General features: G+C 46.4%; 9 protein-coding genes across 9 annotated transcripts; 5 read left to right on the top strand and 4 right to left on the bottom strand.

Annotated features, from left to right (window-relative positions):
- Positions 1 to 366: 366 nt before the first annotated feature.
- Positions 367 to 1,070, top strand: UA08_05901 (54S ribosomal protein L12, mitochondrial; the record flags this gene model as incomplete). Its single annotated transcript, XM_020268222.1, has 2 exons — positions 367 to 639; positions 735 to 1,070. 2 exons carry the CDS (start codon positions 367 to 369, stop codon positions 1,068 to 1,070), a joined length of 609 nt encoding a protein of 202 aa, XP_020118953.1.
- A 469-nt stretch (positions 1,071 to 1,539) lies between these two features.
- Positions 1,540 to 2,059, bottom strand: UA08_05900 (Glyoxalase domain-containing protein 5; the record flags this gene model as incomplete). Its single annotated transcript, XM_020268221.1, has 2 exons — positions 1,540 to 1,561; positions 1,617 to 2,059. 2 exons carry the CDS (start codon positions 2,057 to 2,059, stop codon positions 1,540 to 1,542), a joined length of 465 nt encoding a protein of 154 aa, XP_020119225.1.
- Positions 2,060 to 2,470: 411 nt separating this feature from the next.
- UA08_05899 (hypothetical protein) lies at positions 2,471 to 3,838 on the top strand (the record flags this gene model as incomplete). The annotated part of the gene is made up of 1 exon (XM_020268220.1): positions 2,471 to 3,838. The coding sequence occupies one exon, from the start codon at positions 2,471 to 2,473 to the stop codon at positions 3,836 to 3,838; it is 1,368 nt and encodes a 455-aa protein (XP_020119224.1).
- A 219-nt stretch (positions 3,839 to 4,057) lies between these two features.
- Positions 4,058 to 5,056, bottom strand: UA08_05898 (hypothetical protein; the record flags this gene model as incomplete). Its single annotated transcript, XM_020268219.1, has 1 exon — positions 4,058 to 5,056. One exon carries the CDS (start codon positions 5,054 to 5,056, stop codon positions 4,058 to 4,060), a length of 999 nt encoding a protein of 332 aa, XP_020118956.1.
- Positions 5,057 to 9,426: 4,370 nt separating this feature from the next.
- UA08_05897 (hypothetical protein) lies at positions 9,427 to 11,247 on the bottom strand (the record flags this gene model as incomplete). Its single annotated transcript, XM_020268218.1, has 1 exon — positions 9,427 to 11,247. One exon carries the CDS (start codon positions 11,245 to 11,247, stop codon positions 9,427 to 9,429), a length of 1,821 nt encoding a protein of 606 aa, XP_020118955.1.
- Positions 11,248 to 11,543: 296 nt separating this feature from the next.
- Positions 11,544 to 12,543, top strand: UA08_05896 (Pre-mRNA-splicing factor syf2; the record flags this gene model as incomplete). Its single annotated transcript, XM_020268216.1, has 3 exons — positions 11,544 to 11,726; positions 11,799 to 12,434; positions 12,496 to 12,543. 3 exons carry the CDS (start codon positions 11,544 to 11,546, stop codon positions 12,541 to 12,543), a joined length of 867 nt encoding a protein of 288 aa, XP_020119124.1.
- A 105-nt stretch (positions 12,544 to 12,648) lies between these two features.
- UA08_05895 (hypothetical protein) lies at positions 12,649 to 13,758 on the bottom strand (the record flags this gene model as incomplete). The annotated part of the gene is made up of 3 exons (XM_020268215.1): positions 12,649 to 13,073; positions 13,168 to 13,508; positions 13,607 to 13,758. The coding sequence occupies 3 exons, from the start codon at positions 13,756 to 13,758 to the stop codon at positions 12,649 to 12,651; spliced, it is 918 nt and encodes a 305-aa protein (XP_020119125.1).
- A 317-nt stretch (positions 13,759 to 14,075) lies between these two features.
- Positions 14,076 to 14,972, top strand: UA08_05894 (Protein AF-9-like protein; the record flags this gene model as incomplete). The annotated part of the gene is made up of 3 exons (XM_020268214.1): positions 14,076 to 14,108; positions 14,141 to 14,186; positions 14,269 to 14,972. The coding sequence occupies 3 exons, from the start codon at positions 14,076 to 14,078 to the stop codon at positions 14,970 to 14,972; spliced, it is 783 nt and encodes a 260-aa protein (XP_020119353.1).
- Positions 14,973 to 15,706: 734 nt separating this feature from the next.
- On the top strand, positions 15,707 to 16,356 carry UA08_05893 (hypothetical protein; the record flags this gene model as incomplete). Its single annotated transcript, XM_020268213.1, has 2 exons — positions 15,707 to 15,723; positions 15,789 to 16,356. The coding sequence occupies 2 exons, from the start codon at positions 15,707 to 15,709 to the stop codon at positions 16,354 to 16,356; spliced, it is 585 nt and encodes a 194-aa protein (XP_020119354.1).
- Positions 16,357 to 16,526: the final 170 nt, after the last annotated feature.

The following is a 16,526-nucleotide window of genomic DNA, read 5'->3' as shown; positions in this document are numbered from 1 at the left end:
TAACTACTACTTCTATTCTATGCAGAACAAAATAGACAATAGTCTCAAAATGAAGCGGAATGCAAATAGGTGATATACCTGTTTTGCAAATGGTAGTACATGAACAGATTTCACATATAATCATAGGAACAGTCTGTAATCTTTCAGTGTTGCGTACTCCGTAGAGAGCAGAATAATACGATATATCACGTGACGGTATCTCGAGTCACGTGGGCTCTAAGAAAATTAGTTTTCTTCCGTCCGACATCAACACCGACGGGAAAGAAAGCTGGTGACAGATCCAATTGTTTCCCTGTTCCTCTGTTATAACGATTATAAAGGAAAGAAAAGGATTTCATTAATTCCTCTTCTCCTATTACTTCCATAATGTCAATTCCTTCTCAGGCCGCAGCTCGATGCTGCAGACAACTACTCGTCCGTCCTTCAACAACCTCTCCCTTCTCTCTGCAGCGCACGATTTCGACCTGTTCTTCTTCCACATTCTCTCATAGACGGCGGACAACACCTACCCCAGCTTCTCGTCGATGGCAATCAACTGAGGCTGCTGCTACATCTACGAATCCGAAAATCACACAGATCGTTGATCAGATCAGTCAATTGACTTTGTTGGAAACTGCGGATCTTGTCGCTAGCTTGAAGGTTTCTCTCTCTCTCTTTCTCTCTTTCCTCCTTCTTATTATACAGGCACCTTAATTTTCATGTTACATGTGTACTGATTTATTGATTTTGGGTAGTCTCGCTTGAACATCCCTGACCTCCCTGTTGGCGGCTTCGCCGTCGCCGCAGGCCCAGCCGGCGCAGCTGGCGGTGCCGCGGCCGCCGAGGAAGAAGAAGCAGCTCCTGCTGCTGCCGAGAAGACCCTTTTCAACCTCAAGCTCGAGTCATTCGAGGCTGCCTCAAAACCCAAGGTGATCAAGGAGATCAAGTCTATGCTTGGTCTTTCGTTAGTCGACAGCAAGAAGTTTGTTGAGGCCGTGCCCAAGGTCTTGAAGGAGAACGTGCCTAAGGAAGAGGCCGAGAAAATCATTGAGACCCTCAAGGGTCTTGGTGCAAAGGTTGTAATGGAGTAGAGGGAAATAACAACATTTGATATCTTTTTGTGGTTTTGGCTTGGCTTCTCATTGAGACTGATCAATGGTGCTGGACGAGGTTGGCTTCTTTCTTTTGTTGAAGAAGGTCATCCAGTTCCCATGGGCATGTGCCATTATCGTTCTTTTGAGATGCGAAGGAAGAGAGGTGAACACTCACATTTGTACATTATCTACTTTCAATGGGAGCAACAAGAAGCGTCTGTTTAGATGCATTTTTTGACTCTGCATGTATTAGGATTGAGTCGATGTTTTACCATTTTATTAGTTCGTTCTATGGCATATAGATTACTTCTGACGGAATATGTCTTATTACAATCAATTTCTGATTTCACTCATTGTTCCAGTCATCCCTAAAAGAAACTATGATTGAATGGCTTTTTCTAAGCTTGTTATAGCCAAAGTGTGGAACACTCATTGTAGACTCATCCACAAGCTCATTTCCTGTGCTCTATACTGTGGGGTTCGAAATTCTAGACATCTGTCAGTTTATCTTCATAGCTTGCATCTCTGAATGCATTAACTCACTCGATCAAATTCCCATCAGGATCCCGCACATACACACTTCTCAGGGGATTCCTCGCCCCAGTTCTCCTGACCACTTGCCCACCTTCTAACACTTCAATACCTCTGTCAACCAACCTCTTCAACACAACACCGACATCCTCTTCAGTCAAAAAGCACAAATCCGCCGTACCGGGCAAGGCAGTCCCGGCCTTGGGCTCAAATTCCTTGCCGGCCTGGTGCAGGTTAATCTTTTGACTGCCAAACAATAGAGCATGGCGTGGCGTGCTGTTGGGGTCTGCAGCTGATGTGAATGACTGATGGGCCATGCCCAAAATTCTGGTGTAGAACTCGATGCTGGCTGGGATGGATTGCACTGTTAGGACGAGGTGATCAAGGGAGGAAAGGGTGCAGACGGGCGGGCTGGAGGGAACTGTGGTTGTTGCTTTTGCTGCTGCTGATGACATTCTGAAGGGACCTTGGGGTGTGATTTTGTGAAGTTTGTTGCTATAAGGATGGTAGTGGTAAGTTGTAGTTGTAGCTGTTGCACGACGGATCCCACCGGTGACGATGAAACTGCGGACTGAGCTTGTAGATTGGAGCCTGAGCAGATTCAGATAGAACATGACCATTACGAGTTCAAGGATTGATGTAGACTCTTATACATGTGTAGTTGGATGATGGACGCAAAGTGTAGCCTGAGGCTATCCAGAAATGGCATCCGCGTCGTCCAATCGGAGGCTCCCCGGAACAATCCACTTCTCCGCTCTTCATCTTCAACTTCAACTTCGACCTTCGCTGTTTACTTTAAACATAGATTTTCGTCATTAACCCCGCGCTCCTCAGACCTCACATGCGAGGTCTGAGCACGCACCGCAATGTCTCTTCAGCGCTGGTCTGGGATTGTGCGATCACAATGCCGGTCTTGTGCTCGCAGCAGTCCTTTTCTCCGTCCTTCTCGTTTCGACACCTCAGTACCGACAACAACAACCACACCTACCCTCCTAACTACACGATACTATGCAAAAAGTGCTCCGACATCTCCAGCTGCAAGGAATAAGAAAATCAGATATGGAACCCCTTCGCCAACAAGAACCTGGACCGAATTCGTTGAAGATTACGCAACTCTGAGGGAAAAGTTTGAGAAGGATTACAAGTGGCTTTACGAGGATGGCCGCAAGTCCGGTGCCTTGAATCCAAAGCTGGGACCCCAAAAATTCCTGGAAATCGGGCGGAAATTGCTACATGAAGCTTTATATAGCAGTGCGACTGAGCAGGCGGTGAACAATATATGCCCAGGCGATCCCGATAGCGTATTCGACGTGGGTAATGGAATCTATTGCGCGAATCAATGGGCAGCACAGTTCGGAGCTTGGGTGTACAAGGCGACTGCACGAGCTGGCGCTATGATACCCTTAGCCTATGTCATTGTACGGCAGTTAGACAAGACAGGGGGTAACCTGAGATCGGTGGAGACGGAGAGAATGATCAAGATTGCTCGTGAAAAACGACATCCTTTAGCGCTCCGTATGTGGGCGGAGATCTTATGGAGTTCGAATCGGGCAGATGAAGCTCTTGAAATCCTGACCGAGCTCGTGAAAATCACATACCCGTCAAATATGCCAGAAAGTCAGCGGGATGACATTACGCTTCAAGAGAGCCTCAAACCGCCATGGCAATTAGTCGCGGAGATTTATAACTCTCAAGGGAAGTTCGCCGAAGCAGACGAGATGATGAAATTGGGGGCTCTCACCTATCGAGATCCCAAAGCCCTTGTCGCATACGCTTACCTAAGGAAAGAAGAAGAAGACTGGGAAGCATACGAGCAATGTTTGGTGGTAGCAGCAACCACAAATGATGGCGAGGCCTGTTTCCGCCTTGCGAACTACTATTATAACATATTCAAGGGCAATATCCCTTCGCGAGACGAGCTGAATGCGAAGAAAAACCCGCTCGCTGCCCCTATTTACAGGCTATTCGGCCAGTCTCGCCCCAAGGAATATTTCCGTGCAATGGCCATGGATTGGTATGAATTGGCAATTATGCATGCTCATGCCCCCGCTATCAGGAATTTCTCAATCCTTCTACGTGAGGATGGCGACTTAATACAAGCTTTGTCCATACTGAGTCGACTCGAGGAGCAGAAACCCGAAATGTGGAATAGTCCTAATATTGTGAAGCTACGAGATAATTTTGCTGATCTCTCCTTTCGGCCAGAGTTGCCTCCTTCGTGGATTGCTTTGTAGATTATTCATTTCTCTCTGTTCTCTTGCTGTCTTCCAAATTTGCACATTAGAAAATACTTTAAGAAAGGAAGGGAGGGGAGGGGGGAAGCAGTGTTTATCTAAGATTGTTTCGCAATCCAACATCCGAGCAATTTACCTAACTACCATAATATATCAAATCTTGTATGCCTAGAGACCTCGCGGAATATAGATATGTCGTCACAACTGTCGTTCAATTACCTAGTCTTCTTTTTCTCTCTCCTTCTCTTGTGCTTTCCCTTTACCCTTCCCCTTCCCTTTCCCTACACCTTTTCCTCTCCCTTCGCGAGGCTTCAGCTCCATCATACCCATCTTCCTCAAATTCCAAGTTAGGGTCGACGAGCCTCTCATTCCTGGAAAGTCCTTGGACGTATATACGCGAAATGGCTCTGAGAATACCTCGGCGAGGATTGGTTGCGCCGTGCCCGTTTCGGCAGTTATGCCCCAATCCATTAGACGGAATCTCAAACGATAGGTGCCTGCAGCGCGCACAGAGAGGTCTGGAAATGCAAAGAATGTAGCTGGCATTGGGGGGGTATTCGTCATTAGTGGATGGGTATGATGACGATATTGATGAGGATGAGGATGCCCTTGCTCTCGAGAAGAGAAGTGATGGGGTGTAGTGGTAGGAGTAGTTCGAGGATATTCCGGCGCCGTTTCAGGATCCGGATCATAGAGTGTGTAAAAGGGAGATACGTGCGTCCTCCCGGATAGTATCTGCACAAAGCGGCGATTTGGCTGCTGTTGCTGCTGCTCATTGGAGGAAGACAGAACACCAATACCTCTGTTAGGGCTATCTCGTTGACGTTTTCGTATGGTCTCTGCCACATGGGAACTGTGGACAAGCCTCTCTTGTTCTCCTCCTCCTCCTCCAGGCGATCTTTGTACAGAATACAGCAGACAGCCTACAACATATTGCGGGTTTTGCAATATTGCCTGATCCGTTTCTGAGTCAGGGTTGAAATCAACCAGTAGCATTTGTAGGATTGGTGGTGGGTCGACAGGACGACGGTCCTTCTCGCCCGCCGCGCAGGCCCTTGTTGCAATGGGCTGTTGGCGCATATGCAACCGAAATCTAGAAGATGTGGTTGATGAACCGGGGGGAACAGTGTTCTCCGCCGGATCCTGTCTCGACTGGTCTTGAGGATGGAGAAGATGCTCAAAACCCAAGGGGATACCACTGCGTCGGGCTGGCTGCATTGGACTGAACAAAACTTTTAGATTAGGGGACGAGATGCATTTGGATGACATGGAAGTGATAGTAGGTAAAAGCAAAAGGGACAAAATAAATGTGTATTTACTAGGAGAAAGGCCCTTCTTGACGAGCCATTGTTGATTTCCGTTCATCCAAGAGGGCCATGCCAGCCCTCTCTGGTCGTGGATAGCTGGGTTGGTAATACTCCGTGGGCGAATGAGGATATGATGATTGAGAAGACTGATCTGGATAATGTGAACTAGGATTCTATCAGCTCTCTGTTATCATTCTGAGGAATCAATCTCCATTTTTATTTGTATACCTGGAAAGTGAAGACTCGTGGATGCTATACTGAAAGCTCGAGGAGGACGAGGAGGGCGACAAAGGGAGCCGGTCCGACGTAACAAGGCTATAGTTGACTTGAGACTTTCCCCCTTGAGGGTCAATCGGTGTACCTGGCTCGTACCAACTCTTTGAATGACTAATCTTTGGTCCTCTTCTAGGGTGCTGTTGTTCGTATGATGTCGTAGGAACAAAAGAAAACCCACTTCCTAGAGTGGAAATACTCTGACGAGAAGACATTTGGTCGTGTCCCTTCAAGCACAAACACAAATGCTAGGATAAATGCACCATCATCGTCAACCTGTGTAAGTCCCCGTCAAGCAAATTGTGACAACATTTTTCATCATGTCGGTTTGGTTGCCACTACTTCACTTGGGAATATTTTGTCTCATTTGTATGAACTTCTTCAGTACTGGCATTTTGTTGGCCGGCCAAGACGTTGAATGAGCACGACCTAGGCTAATGAGTAAGGGTGGAGGCCTATATATATATGAGCTATAGGCTGTGGGTAAGGATGAACCTCTAGATGTGCTTTGTGAGCATACTTGACTCCAAGGAGGCATATTCCGAGACTCAAGTTCTTCGATTGACCATACAGCCACTTCCTTCTCACCGACAGTGCCACATAAACCTTGTCGAAACCGGGATAGTCGCCATGATCGAAATAAACCGCCAAACTGTGCTAAGGCTATTTATCGGATCCTCGGGATATTTATTGAGATCCGCTGGTGCCCTAGGACTTTTCACCGTATGCCATCAAACTTGGTGGCACTCTTAGTCTATGAGATGTGGATATCACTAAAATAATTCCCACCACTGTAATAAAGTCATAGATGCTTACTCGATTCGAAGTTCGATAGCACGAGGTAGATCAGATATCACGCTAATTAAGGAATCGTATGACAGATGTTGATTAGTGCAGTACAAGTCAACAAGTCAGTCCATCGACTTGAAGACTTGAGCCTGAGACGTATATAGTAGCTAGTAAAGCATATATTTTATCTCTGAGTTGCGTCTTAACGGAGTAGCTCGGTCAACCCTAGGGCCAATTGGAGTTGCGATTGATTGCTTTTGCCCACAACAATTACATTGTCCGAGGCTCGATCATTAATACAGACACTTGACTAATCTGCAGTTCTCAGCAGATTTGTGCTCGAATATTGGAGCTGGGTTGCCCGCAAAGGAGCTAGTCAGATGTGGTTCGTGAGCCTGTACAGAACAAGCTTGGCCGATCTCACATCGAAAAAATGGAGATTACGGACTACTAAAGAGGGAAAGGATAGGTGAAAGGAAAAGAAAAGAAAAGCAAAAAATCAGCTTGCGAATCGTGCATATCATCACGGTGACCCCTCTGACGTATCACAGCAATTTGACAAATTAACTGCATAAGCGCTGGTAATCATCGCGATGAAGGCCTTTGCTTTGGCTACAGACTGGACATTTGCCGGAAGAAAGAAGTGAAACATTATTTTAATGAGATGAAAAAAACGTGCTGAATCCGATTCAGTCATATATGATTCACCCACAAGCTTCATCGATTCCTTGACCATCCTGAAACTTCAGTGCATGACGCAGACGATCTGTACAGTTCCGGGTAAACGCTAACCTTCAAACCTCGCTTCGAGTAGAGGGGCGAGTATCCAACTCATCGTGGCATAAATGGCAAGCAGGATCGTAAAGTATGACGATATCTTGGTATACAGGAAGGATCCGAACTTCGGAATTTGGTGAAGACGGTCCGCGAGGAAATGATAATTCCGATATCAGTTGCTTGAAACTCGGACTTCCTATTCGACATTGAGTCCGGCGGGTGACTCCATGTTGAAGTGGAGATTTCTTGAGAGTTGACAGCAGCTAAATTCGGTGTCGAGCATGTTCATGCGATGACAAAGCATCGAGGAAGACCTGACGGGTTTCAATGGCGCCATGGCGTCGTTGAAGTCCTAGGCGCGACGTGCATGAAAGTCACTCAAAAGTAGTGTTAAATAGGAGGTGTCCATCACACACTAATGCACGGGGTTTGAGAGCAGATATCTCATCCATCAACTTGCCCAAACTTTTATCAGTGGTGTATAATATAATGAAGATGGTAAAAATTTGATGATGACTTTGACGTATAAAGTCTTGCAGTCGGCTTTTCCCTCTTGTACAGCTTTTGCTCACAGTCGTCTGTCACAAACAGAAAAGCCTGATCTTTCTTTTCCATCAGAGAACAAGTTTGATGATGTCGATTTTGAAAGTAAAAAGAGACATCAGCTGCCTACGAAGCCTCGGCCTTCTTTGCCAGTAACAGACTTAGACTCAAGAGAGGCGCACCCTATCACTGGACCTAACCTTAGTAGTTAGGGTGTTGCTATATTAATAGTCATCAGTGTTAAGACACCGAAGATAACATCGAGTGGAGCAATGGCTTGGGAGGCACTTTCGGCGACAGATGGGTTCCCTGATTATACTCCAACGTCGTCCATCCCCGCTCTGAACACTAAAAACTTATCAAACTATAATCGTCCGTTCGCCGCTGTTCCTCAGAATACGAGAAATGACAAAGGCGCATGTGAAGGATGATGTCGTTGATGACTCCCACTTCAAGCCCATCGGTTATATTCGGGAAACAGAGCTCCTGCAGAGGGTATTACATCACTTTCTTGACGGTGAACAACTGTAATACTTCGTTCGCATAAGGACCGTCTCGTTCTGAGAGCGTAAGTGGGTATATATTCTTGTCTGTGACCGAAGGCGACTGAACGGCGAATGGAGATAGGGAGATAGCTTCAACGAATCAGAGCACATGCTAGCGCGGATCCTTTATGAATTCGCATAATCTCGGTCTAAAGAGGACTTGACAAAGATTCGGCGCATATCAGCGCTCATGCATGTTGCCGTCAAGGTGAGCAACACTATTGAAGTGTTCAGGTTGCAACTTTGATGAACGGATGAGATGTGTCACATTTGACATTGCTAGGTCAAAGAGAAAAAGACCATGCATCAATTTTCACGCTGGGGATCGCCCAAGGCCAAGAACTTGGACTGTTTCCCTACGGGCCATACGGAGTACGGGAGCATGCTGCCCTAGAATTCGCTAGCACTAGCAGGGATGCATGACGCATCGTCGCCGGTCACTATCCGTGACTAGTCGAGATTGCTGTGCAGATTGTCACCAACAAGCTCGTCTAATGTTCGCTTAATTACACCGGAAATCGTAGAGAGCTCCGTCATCGAGCCTGCCCCGGGGAAGTGATGACACAATGCATATCCCAGTTCTTCCAATCACCCAGCACTGATCCAAGTGGGCTATGGCAACGAATCCGAGTCGTTTCCAAACGGATTTACTCCCTTGAAATCAGTACGGAATAGAAGAAAAGTAAATCGGTATGCATCAGATATTTCACCTTGCTTCGGACATGACAATAAGAGAGGTGATAGGGGCTGCAGAGACCCAGTTGCGTGAAGAGAAAAAAAGAAAAATATGAATTAATGATTATACACAAATAATTAAGCAAGGAAGAGAAATTTGCATTAAGCTGTGTGTCGATCGAGGAGGAGCCCGGCGGACGTTGAGGAGACCATAGAGGAAGATGTGATGTTGGCTGTCTTGCTTCCGAGTCCCGATGTTCGTAGAAACGAATGCCTTAGGGAATCCATTAGGCTGTGTATCGGTTCATAGAATATTCCGTTTACCAGTCTATTTGCATTGCACTTCTAGCTTGTTCTGGTGCACCTGGCTTCATTGGATAACTCGAATACCCAAATCCGGCCCTTGTTATCATGAGTGTGTGGGCATTGATTCCACTGATGAGTGCAAAAAATGTATATAGACCCCCCCCGAACCTGGAAATCCTCCGCGTCAAAACGGTCTGCGTAGTTAAGATGAGCACTTGATGCATCTTCGAAACTGTACTATAGAGATCTCTTGGGGATTCAAATGATGCTGGGTGATGCATTTCTCGAAAAGGCCAAAGATTGATGACGACTGATCTGCAAGGCCCGGCAGCAAGGAAATTATACCAAAATGTCTAGGCATATGATAAATTTCTCAAGGCTGCAAACCGTTACCAGAGTCAAGGTCAATGAAATAATGGTCAGCAGCATTCTCCACCGGAAGAACAACATTGGCGATATCCCGGGTCAAGTCCTGAGCATTGGTAGGCATGAGCAAACTCGAAAGTGAGCCAAGCACTGGATGCTGTTCAAAAATGTTAGAAGAGCATTCTTCTTTATCTTCTCCTTCAGGATGCGGCTGATATTCCGGGTCTATCAGTTTGAAATTCTCTCCCATATAGATGACCAGATACTCTGCGGAGACACGGTCAAACACAACAAGGTATCCGGTTTTCCCCCATGAACTAGACCAATCTTTCTGATTCATTAAGCCGCCGGAAGGAAGCTCTCGTTGAACAAGATGACCCAGTTGTATGAGGCTTCGAGATCGCTCTGAACTAATCAAGATTTTCCGGGTTGCAATCTGAGCTCGAAGTAGACCCAAAGTTCGAGTGAAGGAGATAGACTCCAAGGGTGAGAGCACGGGAATCCATCGAGGGGCCCAGGCAAATTCAAAGGTTCGGTCTTCTACTGATTGAATAAATAGGGGAATTGTCGCCCCTTCACAATCATTGAGGGCGTCAATGACTAGAGCAATCTGCGATGCCGAGGTAGATGCGCCATGTTGTCCAATACGGGCGAGTAGACTCTCCACTATAGAGAAATTAACCATGTCACTATCCAGCCGTAGATTATCTGTAGATGCAATATCGTAGTCCAGAGATAGACCGTCCATTTGACTGGTTTGCTCGTCGATAAAAGTGGGAACTTCTAATCCATATCCATTCAAAATGGCAGCTAGCTCTGATGATAGGTGTAGGGATGGCGGAAGTTTTTTAGCCTTTTCTGATATTTGTTCCAAACAAGAAGTGGCGAATTCCATCATGCCTGTTTTGAAAAACACCAAGATACATCTGTAGGCATCATCAATAATCTTTGAAGAGGGAGTGCCCACGATTCGCTTTATAAGGTCGATCCGATATATAAGATAACCCCATACCCTTTCATGAGACTTCGTTGCGCCCAATTCAAGCAGTAATTCAATCAAGGATGAATGTAGTCCATCATCCAATTCAACCATGTCAATTAGCCTCTTTTTGTCAGAGCTTGCATTCTCTTGGTTTTCCCCTGCCACAAGCTCTAAAACCGGACGCGTATCGTAGGTAGGGTTGGTAAGTCGGATGGTTCGTAGGGTCTTGAGAAGACACAGAATAACATTTTCCGAATCTCTCGGTTTCAACGGGGCCTCCAATGCCGTCAAATAAAAGCGAAAAGCAGAAGGAGAAAAGCTTTGGGATGAATAGTACAATCCAGCAATACACAGCGCTGAACCAATTTTGACTCCCGTAGATCTGCGTCTTGTGATAATGGCGTTCAACACTGACAGGATCTCAAGAGAGGAATGTAATTTCTCGCAGTGGAGAAGAGCATCCTTAAGTTCCTTTGCCTTGAGCGGTAGTTTAAAGTCAGCACTTGCGTGCTGCTCAAACCATAATTGCAGTTCGTGTAAATTGGCTACCCTGCGCAAGTCTGTAGTAGGCGGCGGTTGCGCACCTGGCAACGAAATTAGACGCATTTTCTTCTGTTTCTGTTGCCGTTTCCTAAAATCAAAGTGCTGTTGCGACAAGACTAATTCCAGCTCTTTGTCCAGTTTCGACCCTGTCGTTTTTGTTGTTGCATTTTTAGGATTTCCGCTTAGAGCATATCGCAGCAGCTGGGACGGGGCCACTGTGGAGCTGTTGACATGAGCACTGCTTGACAGCCAACGCTGACAGCATGCTTGTCGTCTAGATCCAAGCTGCTGGTATTTAGACATTTGTTCCGGCACGCAACGCAAGGCAGTTCAATGAATTTGTTTAGAATTGTCAACAAGACAAGAGTTGATTTGGATTGACATGAAGTTACAGCTAACCCAATTAAGCATCGGATTTTGCGGGGTTGGTAATACCACATGTATCCCAGATACGTATATTACTAGCGGTTTTAATTCCCGTAGGTTGCTGACATAATACAAAGTTCTTGATTGCTGCTTCCCTCCTTCAATAGTCAGATACCAAGAGTGAGTTCAACTACAGCCTAACCGATTATTGCCCAGTACTTGCTTTCATAAAGATGTCCTCTTTGAAGGTACAATCAGCTTCGTTGAACGAGGATTCCGAGACAAAGCAAGAAGGCGTTGATGTCCTAGAACCCAACGATACAAGCGAGACAGCGCAGACATCGAGCAGTAGTGATGGCGTTGCAAACAAAGCACAAGACCGATTGGAGAGGTTCAAGGCGTTGAAAGCCCGTGCAGTGAGTTCAAAATATTCTTATTGGAATCTCCCTTCCCTTGGTTCTCATGCACGCTAACTATGAATTTAACAGAAAAACGCCACAGACAGCAATTTGAAGGAGACTGCGGCAGAGTCTCAACGTCTTGCCACGGACCCCGCTATGCTTTCTACATTGTCGCGCAAGCATGCCTTTGCGTCCCATAACCTTTTGAAGGCGGACACTGAAGCTGCTGGCGAGGACTTTGAACGCAAGCGCGCATGGGATTGGACCATTGAAGAATCCGAGCGATGGGATAAACGCATGGAAAAGAAGCAACGACATCGCGATGACGTAGCATTTCAAGACTATCGTCAGGATGCTCGCAAAGTATATAAGCGACAAATGCGAGAATTGCAACCAGATTTAGACGCATATGAGCGAGATAAAGTGGCGGCTGTTGAGCGCGCAGCTGCAAGTGGTGGACTGGAAATCGTGGAAACGGATGACGGCGAGCTTGTTGCAGTGGATAGGAACGGCACATTCTATTCTACTGCGGACTCTACCGACTTCACTGAGAACAAACCGGATCGCGCGGCAGTTGACCGATTGGTTTCAGATCTGAGGAAGGCAGAAGAGGTTCGACTGAAGAAGCGCCGAGAGCGCCGCGGCGATGACGATCCTGATGTCACGTATATCAACGAAAAGAACAAACAATTCAACCAAAAGCTTTCTCGATTCTATGATAAGGTGAGAGCGTCCTCGGTCTTCTCTATTCAAAAGGCCTTTTTTTTTTCTAATATTGCTATAGTACACGAAAGAGATTAGGGACAGTTTTGAGCGTGGTACAGCTTTGTGAACTGGATATTTTTTTTGTTGCCTTATAATCTTTCTTCAATGATGGTGGAGGGCTGTCTTCTGTCTCATTTATGACAGGCATGATGTGGGCAGCCCATGTATGAGTTTAGAGCATACTCTTACGCCATGCTTTGTTCGCTAAACTCTCGATTTTCTTGGTTCCGACTACGCCGCGTGTAGCCCCATCATCAATGGCTTCCACGACTGCCTGCGCGACAACATCTGCCTTGAGTGGCTTTTCTGCCATTGATCCGGTGAAAGATTTGAGGCGTCCTCCGAGCAGAGCATCGACTTCTGAACCGATCATTCCACCCAAAGCAATGGGTAATGTGAACTTTCTGCTAGAATCATATAGAAATCCTGGTCGGATGAAGATACTTCGAAGGTCGGGCAGCGATGAGGATATGATAGATTCTGCTTCTCTCTTGGTAGATATATATCTGCCTGGAAGAATAGGCGCGCCGCCAGCAGCAGAAATGTATACGAATGTGGGAACATGTTCAAACGAGGACTCCTGTGCGAGGGCGATAGCTGTTATAGACAAGTTAATAAATCAAAATATGAGCAAAACCATGCGCACAGTATCGAAAAACTTGGATGGAGAAAAAAGAGGTGTAGACCTTACCTGTATCTCTATTCATTACCTCGTATGTCAATTGACCGTCACTTTCTTGCGGCCGCAACTCCTCGCCCGTTTCTCTATTCAGAGGATCCTGAGTCCCACGTTTCGATGAACTGAAAGCTCTTTGAAGACCACTGAACAACGATTCTTTGCCTTGCACCACACGCTTGTAATCCGCCTCCAAAAGGATCCCCATCGTATGTACGACAGCCGTTGCGTCTTTCAAGAAGGGCTTGTATGTGGCAGGCTTCAAGATGTCGGCCCTTGCCCATTCGACCTCGCTGGCCCAGCCAGGCCTTTCCTTTGAGGAGGTCACTGCATCCCAATGAGGTTCTCCAGAGCGGCTGTTCACGGAGAATCATTAGTTTAAGCAAGCAGACGTATTATAACAGGAGAAAGACATAGAGAGTGTAAATAACATGCCATACCTGAGCGAGGTCACCTTCCAACCTTGAATGCTGGCATGTTTACATATTCTGGACCCTGTATTCTCAGTTCGTTCGTATAAGCAGTCATGAAGGAGCTATCGTCTACTTGGTTGGACTTGCCTAAAAATCCGCTTCCGCCGGCTACGACGATTCTTTTGGATGCCATGGCGCATGAATAGAAAGAGCTAAAGAGATTCAAAAGGAGAGGGAGCTATATTAACAAGTGGTGCTATACATCACATGTTATTATCGCCTGCAAAGGATCAAAATAAATTCCGGAGAAGCTCTCAGCCGAATGACGACACTTGCTCTGCTAGGCTTGGCGCGTGCTTGCCTCAGGCAGGAACAATCCCCAAACGCGACATCACGTGCATTTCCGCGGCCAACTCTTTCTGAGTGCTCTTTCGACTTTCGTTTCATACAAGTTCGCTTCTTGTTGTGCATGAATTTTTCAAACGACGACGATACAACATTTCCGAAAAGATGCCTGCTGCTACTGGCACCAAACGCGTTCGGGTATGTCCTTCAATACTTTCTTTCTTTCGAAGCAATCTAACACCGAAGCAAAGGGCGTTTCCGTTTTTAGGCCGTTTGGTAAGTATACCAGTGACGCTGCTATCAATTCATGGATAATTTATTTTGGCGTTCTGAATATTGATACATAAAATTTATAAAGTCTTCGGTAGTGAGGCGCAACCTTTCGATCCTGAAAACCGACCTGCAAATGCGCCCCCCGATCACACTCATCAATGGCGCGTCTTCGTGAAGGGCGTCAACGACGAAGACGTCTCATATTGGCTGCGAAAAGTACAGTTCAAGCTACACGAAACATATGCACACTCAGTCCGGACAATCGAGCAGCCACCCTTTGAAGTGACGGAAACTGGCTGGGGTGAATTCGAGATACAGATCAAGCTCTACTTCGTACCTGAATCCACGGAGAAGCCGCAAACACTCTGGCACAGCTTAAAACTTCACCCTTACGGAAACGACATTGAAGGAAAGCGCGAGCGCAGAGAGAAAGTAGTCAGTCAAAATTATGAGGAGGTCATATTCAACGAGCCCGTTGAACAATTCTACGATGTGCTCACGGGCGGTGGTCTTGCGGGAAATCAGCAATCAAAGGGCAAGAGTGGCAAAGCCAAACAAGCACAACTACAAAACGGTGGTGGGAGAACGGCGGAGATTCCAGACAATGATAGTCCCGGAAATCCATACAGCAAGGCAACAGAGCACGCTGAATTAGAGCGACTTGGCGAAGCTATGAAGACAGTCGACCAGATGATCAAGGAGGAGAAAAACCGACTAGTCGAGCGGGAGAAGAAATTGGCAGAATTGAAGGAGAGCGAGGGTGTCCCAGTTGTGACGAAAAAGAAATGACCGTGGTCTACAGAAGCGTGAAAAGCAACCAATTCCGTTACAGTTTGGAACACTATAGCAGTGCTCAAGGTATTCTATACTCGCCACGCCTTGTGGATGTGCACCGAGACTTACCTGGCGAGCGACGTGCAAGCCGATACTCAGGCAACCTGACTTGCGTATTGTCAAAAGCGCCGAGCGGCTTTTGCAACGCAAATTACAAGCGGCGGACTCAAAAGTAGGTTTTTGCGATGAATCAATCGGCGAAGAACGCGAGGGTAGCTCGCCGCAAGGACATCTGAAGTCTCGCCTGGTCTCTTATCTAGACATGTTGGAATTTGTAGGACAATTCGATGTAATTTACATAGACACCATCAAGTTCCAAATCGAAATCATCCATAGATGATTTCGGACGGGTGATTTCCAACAATCTGCAGTGTACTCCGTAGTATTGTCGGTATTCCAACCTCGCATGCCAAGGCACTAAGGGTAATCCGCCTCTGACTTACCTAAGCTAAGCCTCCCTCAACTTCAACGGTCAACTCACTTCTTTACATCACTTCCACAGAGTTGCATCTGCCTGCTTCACAACTACTGTTTTTTACAAAGCACGCCTCTCGATTTATTGCGCATATTGGACAAGAAACAGAGAGCGAGGCGATCTGTTTTCTTAATCAGCATTAGCAAGCGAAATACCGGGATCTCTTTTCTTCTCTAAAAAAAAAATTGCGGCCTGGTAGCAATCAACCTCAACCATGTTTTGCCTTCGAAGGTAAGCAAACCCCTGATACTCAACCTTGAAATAAAATGTCGCACAAGCTGATTATAAAACTATAGCTGGCTCCCACTCCTCTTCATACCGACCAACGCTTCCCCGCTCTTTATCCTTTCCTTCGTGATACTCACCTACATCCTCCATCGACCATGCATCTACTGCTCTGCTCTGCTTCTGATTCTCTTCACATCATCATGCCAGTGGTCTGATCGGTGTTTTCTCGACTTCCGCGGAGACTGGTTTTCGCCGCGCTTCAGCAGCGGGATTATTTCCTCCTCAGCACAGCAAGCTGCTTACAACATAACTTCGTCGCCAAATAATCAATCAATGATTGACTTCAACAATAATAATATCAACTATAGCAATGACTCGTTCGTGGGTTTTGTCAAAGACACTATCAATACTACGGCGACGGCCTTGGCGGGCGCCGCAATCGAGGAGGCTAAGAGGAGGGTGTCTTCGGTGCTGGCGAACGGTAGTACTGGTGCCTCTTCATCTGCGGTTGAGTATATTGTTAGCCAGCAGCAGCAAGGTGGAGAATGGACTGGTATTGGACTTGAGTGGCTGCGCAGTTTGTTAGGACGGAGGGAATGGACGATACCTTGTATTGATGTTAAGGTACGATTGTAGTTATTGTTATTGCAGTTTTGTAACGTATTTCATTTGGGCTATATTACCATTGGCATTATTTGAATGATACCTTTTCTTTTTTTTGTATAACGAAGGAAATGCGACTTTCAGTTGTTAGCGTGTTTATATATATATTCATGGGTATATATAACTGCTTGATGCCATCGGCG

This window comes from Talaromyces atroroseus (assembly GCF_001907595.1).
Source record: "Talaromyces atroroseus strain IBT 11181 chromosome Unknown scaffold_7, whole genome shotgun sequence".
Classification (NCBI taxonomy): Eukaryota; Fungi; Ascomycota; class Eurotiomycetes; order Eurotiales; family Trichocomaceae; genus Talaromyces; species Talaromyces atroroseus.
The sequence above is the reverse complement of the archived record's forward strand: the minus strand, read 5'-3'. Positions and strand labels throughout refer to the sequence as shown.